General features: G+C 42.5%; 1 protein-coding gene across 1 annotated transcript in view; it reads left to right on the top strand.

Moving 5' to 3' along the window:
• LOC113100994 (AF4/FMR2 family member 3-like) overlaps nucleotides 1-5,131 on the top strand; it is a 15,025-nt gene extending 9,894 nt beyond the window's left edge. Inside the window, exons 9-19 of the mRNA XM_026265485.1 lie at nucleotides 363-809; nucleotides 953-1,047; nucleotides 2,563-2,695; nucleotides 2,771-2,847; nucleotides 3,002-3,065; nucleotides 3,145-3,281; nucleotides 3,853-3,924; nucleotides 4,005-4,098; nucleotides 4,174-4,208; nucleotides 4,285-4,412; nucleotides 4,827-5,131. Coding sequence (XP_026121270.1) covers nucleotides 363-809; nucleotides 953-1,047; nucleotides 2,563-2,695; nucleotides 2,771-2,847; nucleotides 3,002-3,065; nucleotides 3,145-3,281; nucleotides 3,853-3,924; nucleotides 4,005-4,098; nucleotides 4,174-4,208; nucleotides 4,285-4,412; nucleotides 4,827-4,951 — 1,407 coding nt within the window. The 3' untranslated portion in view covers nucleotides 4,952-5,131. The remainder of the gene's footprint in view (nucleotides 1-362; nucleotides 810-952; nucleotides 1,048-2,562; nucleotides 2,696-2,770; nucleotides 2,848-3,001; nucleotides 3,066-3,144; nucleotides 3,282-3,852; nucleotides 3,925-4,004; nucleotides 4,099-4,173; nucleotides 4,209-4,284; nucleotides 4,413-4,826) is intronic.
• The last annotated feature ends 2,270 nt before the right edge of the window (nucleotides 5,132-7,401 follow it).

The raw sequence follows: 7,401 nt of genomic DNA on the forward strand, positions 1-7,401 counted from the left end.
TTGGCCCTACACCAACCCTAACGTAAACCTACCCCCCACAGGAAACTTTCTGCATTTTTAGATTTTCAAAAAACTTATTTAATTTATTAACTTGTTTACCTGTGGGGCCATCAATTTAGCTGCCCACTGTGACACAAGTCCCCATGAGTCTGTGTTTATTCAGGTTTAAGTCCCCACCAGAATATAAAAACAGGTACACACACACACACACACACACACAGGTGCACACACACACACAGATTAATTTGAATGTAAATGAGAAACAGGAGTTTCTTGCATACAACTTATATTGTCATGTTGAGTAAGAGGAGCACATTCATCTTCACTTTCTTGCCATCCTAATAATGTGTGTGTGTGTTTAGCCACAGAAAGAGATTGACTGGGACTTAGGATGGTGGTTAGAAAGGAAGGGTCACCAGCAGAACCCTAGGAGCCCATGTGACCCCATCAGGCCCAACTCCCATGATTCCTCTGAAAGGACTGAGGCTCCAGGGTCACAGACTTGCCATAGTGACCCAGCTGACAGCGGCAAAGTGTCCGATCTCAGACAGACTGTGGGGAGCACGATCATGTGTGAGGATCCACTATTAGAGAGTACATCCACACACAGACCCAAACACAAGAGAAAGAATACAGCACATCACACAGACCAGAAGAGAAAACCAGCAGACAACAACAACATCAGCAGACAAACACATCCACCGCTGCTGGTGAAGATCCAGCTGAACCTGCTCTCCAGGATCCCTCGGGAGCCCAAAGCAGCTCCGCCTCACACCGAGAACAGCAGCGTGTCGAGACGCAAGAGAGCGGTGAGCACAGCTGACCCCTGACCCCTGACCCCTGAGCCTGACTCACTACTGCTGCAGTGTCAACCATTACAGACATTCTCTCAGAATCTGAGGTTCACTCATTTTATTGTGTGTGACATATTTTGCTGTGTGTGTGTTTGCAGATGGAGAGGGATGAAAAGTCTTCAGGGAAGAAACAGAAACTGGACAAAGAGAGAAAACGTTCATCTTCCTCTCAGCAGAACCTCCACCAATCAGAGTGAGTCAGAGAAACACACAGCCAATCAGAGCCATACATACTCTCCAAAATTAATTCAAACCGGGATCACTCAAGACTTTTTTCCATATTAATAGAAATGTATTATGAAAGTTATAATAATGATGATGGTGATGGGATGTCTGGGGTTCTGTGACGCTTTTGAAAACTACAGCTGTATTAGGGCTTGTGTAGACTAGTCGAGTGATCGAGTACTTCATCCACTAGTCTGCACTGTCGGGAACACTACTCGAGCATGCTTTAACCCTAACGCATGCACAGAGACTGCAAGTACACTTGGATTTTAGGATTACAATACTTTGTGTAACTGTTACTTTCTATCACTTTATCTATGTTGCATGTAAAATTCAAATATGTAATGTAATAATTAGGGGTGTGCCCGAAGCAGAATACTTAATTTGGAAAGGCAAGGATAATGTCTTCAGAAACTGACAAGGAATAATTCTGCTCAAATGTTTGAGGTGCACGAATGCAAGCTTAATGAATGAAAAGAGCGCAAATCAAACACAGCATTGCTGTTGCCTCTCTGTGCATCTCTCACAAATCAGAGCTTGACAAGAGTAATATCACCTATAATACATCATACACATTATATTATGTGTACATGTTTAAAAGGCAATGATTTAAAGCTTAGGTTACGATATGATACTCATGAATGGAACAAGCACAGCGCGCTCACCAATCAAACAGCAGCGCTGCGTCTCAGTCTCTCACAAACCAAACCAGTTCTCTCTCAAGAATAGACTAATAATCAACTTGGATACGGATACATTTTCTATCTACATCTTTGCATCTTTATATTCAGCTGGTTTGCCTGACATACACACATTTGTTTAGTGAAGTTCACAAAAAGACTCACTAGTTCTGCGTTGTGAAAATGTGTGCATTGAATCGATTCAGTCTTATTCAAATGATCACTAAACGTTTGTCATGACATCTCTCTGCTTGCATTATAAATATATTTTTAGAAATGAATAATTATTTTAGTTTAATGGTGATAACTATGAAAATAAAAATGTACGATGTTCTACCCGAATGCAGATACAAATCATTTAGTAATTGTTACAGATGCAAATACAGATGCAAATACTGGCTGTTACATGAAAATGTAACGTATAATATCATAATTATGAGTTTTTTTATTTTTATTATTTACATATGTAATTAGGATATGAATTAATAAGCATTTATTGATAAGAACTATATCTTTTCATTTACAGTAGCCTGAACAACGAGTAGTCGAGTAAGAAAGACTAGCAGAAATCAGTCGTGCATCCCCTGAAGCGTCTCGGCATGATCCACCAACTGAAGCCAATGCGTTCTTGACCGTTTCAGTGTTTCTGACTGTACTAATGTTTGGTAAAGTGTGTTTGTGTCATGTCTCGTGAGGTTCATTACTGTGACGTAAGCGCCGGTGCTTCTCTGATGAGGAACGGAAAGTACCTGACAGTCTCTGTCTGACAGACGGCGTCTGAACACTCTTCATGTTTCCTTCAGAGCCGTCGAGAACAGCAACAAGATGATGAAGAAGAAGAAGAAGAGTGTGAAACACAGCTCAGGTCTTCCTCAGGACAGAGAGCAAGCCGCGGCTCCTGACGGCCGGAAGAAGAAAGCAGAGACTCATGGGAAGGTACTGCAGACATCCTCACTTCACATTTCTCTTGGGATTACTGTTCTGATGTAAGGAAGTGTTTTAATTTCTCAGAAAAGGGGCGAGAGCCACAAGGATCTCCTGGAGAAACCTCCTGCAGCCGAAGCTCGAGCGCTGCTTCCTGATCGCAGGTGCGGCACGGCTTTATTTACAGTTTCACTGACATCATCTGTGAAACCTCCTGATCAATGTCACCTTAAACACAATAAACAGGTGTCTTTTAGGCTTTGTTACTTGCCATGTGCATAGTGTTTCTGTGATTGACCTCTGACCTCTGGTTCCCAGGAAACTCTCAGTGGAAGATCATTTGAAGGAAGCCAAAAAGCTGAAGCACAAAGCAGATGCTACGGTGTTTATAAACCCCTTCTGTTGAGTCTGCTGTGTGGTGAGCTCCACGCTCGATCTGACTGTGTTTCTCTGCTCCTCAGACGGATAAGATGGCTAAAGCGCTGCGCTATCTGGAGGCTGCGCTGTCGTTCACAGAGAGTGGCCTGGCCATGGAGACGGAGCCGCAGACGCCCAAATCTGCGTACACCATGTTCTCCGAGACGCTGGAGCTGATCAGGTGAGACTCGGCTGATGCCCAGAGACTGATGTGATTATCCACAATAGAGAAAAAAGAAATCTAAATGTTGTACATAATTATAACGTTAAACCATTCTATCTAATGCATTTTGAGAGTTTCAAGAGCTCCAACCCATGCTCTTTTTCTTTTTTCTTTTTTTATCAACTTTTTTCTTGTCTTTAATTCAACAAAACAACTTAAATTCAAACAAACAAAGATGAAAGGAAAGGTGAAGCAACTAACTTTTTATTTTCCTTTATATATTCCATTTATACATTTCTTTATATATTCCAAAATCCTGGTAAAAAATATTGCCATGCATCGATGATACTGAGACGCAGAAAACTGAACCAAGTGTGTGTTTGACTTTACAACACGCAGAGAAACAGATGAAGCTTTGAGTTTGACAGACACTGTGCCACACCACAATGGACTAAAAACAAATGTATAAAATAAAAACCTAAACTTTTTGTTTGAAAGACCTATCGATTCACATCGTCATGTGACCAGGATGATATTGAGACACTGATAATATGGTTCATCTCTAGTAGTGATGCTGTGGTGTGTCCAGGTTCATTCTGAAGCTGAAGAACTACACGGATCCGGCAGCCAGCGCTCACGAGAGGGATTTCTGCGTCCTGTGGTGAGCACTGACCCAGCAGAGACGGAGAGCTGGGTCTGAACACGAGTGACACGTGTGTGTGTGTGTGTGTGTGTGTGCAGCATGCGGTGCCAGTCTCTGCTGCAGATGGCCATGTTCCGCTCCAGACGAGAGCCAGCGCTCAGACACTCACGGATGCTCACCGATCATTTCAGAGTGCGTGCTCCTCCGTCTCCTGTAGTTTATTCAGACGTCTGATGTCTGCCTCACACTCTTTGTGTTTGTTTGCAGAGCTCGTCGTGGTCTGCGTCTCCCTCCGTGTCGAGGTGAGTTAGGGTTAGGGTTAGGGTTCGGGTCTGTCCCATGGGTCTTCTCCTCACCCCGCTGTGTCTGTCTCCTCAGGAGCGGCTCGCTGCTCATTCCTCAGCCGGTCCAGCAGGTGGCAGCAGCATACGTCAGCATCACCACGCTCCTCCTGAACGCTCACCACATCTGGGAGCAGGCAGACCAGATCGCTCTCCGAGGCAGCGGTGAGAAGGGGTCAGAGGTCACAGCTGCGTGCTGAACGTCTCTTTCCTCATTTAGGGTTAGGTTCAGTAGTGCCATCAGTCCATTAAAATACGCTCTTTCAATCTTTTCCCCTTTTTTCCAAGTTTATTTTCATTTTCATGGCAAGTAAGTATTAAAATGATCAGTTTTATTCTGGATCTGGTTTGTGGGCATTAACCATATGATCTGAAGAACAGACTTCAGCAGAGCTACAGAAGACTAAATGAATGCTGCATTAATAGTGTTCATCTTTATGTGTTGGATCACATTAATTGTGGTTGGGTGTGTGCAGATTAAGATGATGTATGTAGGTCTTTTATAAAGTGTAGAGTCAGACGTGTGTGTGTGAGGATTGTTGTGGTGTTTTAATGAGTGCAGTGGTGTGTGTGTTGCAGGTTTGCTGCGAGAGCTGGATTCAGCCGTCGGTCCTCTGAGTCTGACCTCCTCCACGAGCGCTTTAGTTCGATACGCTCGACACGGCCTGCACTGGATCAGACTCGACACACAGAAGCCACACTGACGCTTCCCTTCGACCGCAGAGAGCTGAAGATGTGACCGCTTTCCTTTATCAGCTCAAGGATCAAATCAAACAATCAGTCTCTTTAACGGCGCGTGTGTGTGTGCGTGCATGCGTGTGTGTGTGTGTGCATGTGTGCATGTGTGCGTGCGTGCGTGTTTGTGTGTGTGCGTGTGTGCGTGCGTGCTTGCTTGTGTGTGTGCGTGCGTGTGTGCGTGCGTGCTTGTTTGTGTGTGTGCGTGCGTGTGTGCGTGCGTGCTTGTTTGTGTGTGTGCGTGCGTGTGTGCGTGCGTGTGTGTTTGTCACACTAACAAACACACACGCACACAGCGCAGCAAGAGCCTTTAGATCTGATTAACTCAAGCAAACACTAAATAGAGTGAGTGTGATTACAGTGAAAATATTTCTAGCTTTTATATGGTCATATGACCTTTGACCCATGGGCCTGACCTCTGGAGTTTTTCTCATGATTTTCTCTTTAATCAATCGTTGGTCTATATATATATAATTTTTTTTTTCTCAGGAGGTGGGGAAGCATTATTGTATTTATTTGCATTAGCAGATATTTATTATATAATTTATGACCAATTGCAGAACAGCATTGAGCTTGTCGATTGGTCAAGCTGCTTGTTCTTCTAGAGAGTGACGCCTCACTTTTTAAATAGAGCACTAAGTATTTCCTGTCCATCAGTATTTCCTTTCTTTCCTAATCTTGGGTCCAGAGCAGCAGAAGTTGATTGACACTCAAATGACAATTTACTTTCTGCAAACTTTGGAAGATTAAAATTCTCTGTCGAAATGGAATATAATTAAATCATTTGTATTTCTTTTAGGACCTATGATGTGGGAGTTTGGGTTGGTTTTCTACAAATTTATCAAACTGATTTGAATCAGCAGATGTCTGAAAGTGACTTTGTCACGTGTTTGGTAAAACTTCTTTTCGTGCCTTATTACTTTTTGTGTGTGACTGAGTTCAATTAACATTATTACAAGAACTGAAGATCTGTTTTCTCAGGATGCATTTGAATATGAATTGAATAAAATCTTTATCCTTTATTATTTGCTCTCATTTGTTTTTGGCATCTTGGAGGTGATGTATAACAAACAGTTTATTGACCAGACATGAAAATATAAACATCATTTTTTTTACATTATACTGTATAATAAATAAAATCACCGTGGGATAATGAATCTCTTTAAATATTTTTTGCCTGTCTGGATGATTAAAACGGTCGCTTTCACCCACTGCAATAAGTAATGGCTTTGTTAAATGTACGGCAGCATCACGAGGCCGTTCTTCGAGTCTGGATCTGAGGGTTCAGGGTTTGGTCTGATCTTGGATTGTTTGGTTCTTCGAAGCTCATCCTAGACTTGTTGTCATAGCAACAGGTGCTCGCGAACAGGCTTATTTCATCTTAACAGGATTAGATCCCGGCTTTATAAGCGGAAGTGATACGAGAAGTCGAGGCTTGTCCGTTTTTAGCTGAAGGTGCCAGAGTAACTCGAAGAGCTTTTCGATATAATTGCGGTTTGCGGGATCGACCGGATCGTTTAGCGCAGCGCGATGATCTACTGATTGAGAGATCTCGTTTTTCTCGGGGGGGGGGGGGGGGGGGGTGTAATCTACATTAAATGTTCGACTCGTCATTGTGCTTTAACAACTGCACAAACAGTTTGTATAGCTTTGTGATTCTTTTCGAGTGGCACTTTTCTTTACACTGTCGGAGATGCAGAAAACTTGAGCTAAAGTGCTGTATGTCATGTCATTCGCAAAGTTTATCTGGCACTCAAACCGTTTTAGGGGGCTTTGTGGTATTTCCAAGCCACTTAAGACCACAGGCTGTGAAGCAGATTTGTTTTTGCCATTGCGGGTACATTATAATTGTTAATGAAGATCATGCAATCATGATCATGCCAAAAAGTAGCCTACGACTTACGACTTTTTCAGTATAAAATTAAATCGAGTTTAAATGTCAGGAGTTACCGTCGGTAACAGCCGTTACTTTTGTCCCGCTACAGTGACAAATAAAGTATTTATTTTGTTCCAGTGCAAGCTATATTGTAAATTTCTGTGTCTTGCATATTTTCTTACAAATGTTTATGTCATATTATACCAAAAGAATATGTCTGCGCGAGGTTCAGAAAGACAGACAGAGGTCTGGTTTTATCCAGATGTTTTTGAGAGGGTGTTTCTGGACATAGAGGAACATCATCTGGGCAGCTGCTACATCACATTTATATTTAGGTTTTATATGGCACAAGCTTCAAATCGGAATAGATTTTTTCAGACATGCGCACACTGCTCGAAAAGTGAAAGTGACATTCTCACTGACTACACATAACCACTCTCCTATGTGGTCTCTTTATTTGTTTTAAAGGGGGGTGAAATGCTATTTCATGCATACTGAGTTTTTTACACTGTTAAAGAGTTGGATTCCCATGCTAAACATGGA

The sequence above is a fragment of the Carassius auratus genome, unplaced genomic scaffold, assembly GCF_003368295.1.
Source record: "Carassius auratus strain Wakin unplaced genomic scaffold, ASM336829v1 scaf_tig00217443, whole genome shotgun sequence".
In the NCBI taxonomy this organism is placed as follows: domain Eukaryota; kingdom Metazoa; phylum Chordata; class Actinopteri; order Cypriniformes; family Cyprinidae; genus Carassius; species Carassius auratus.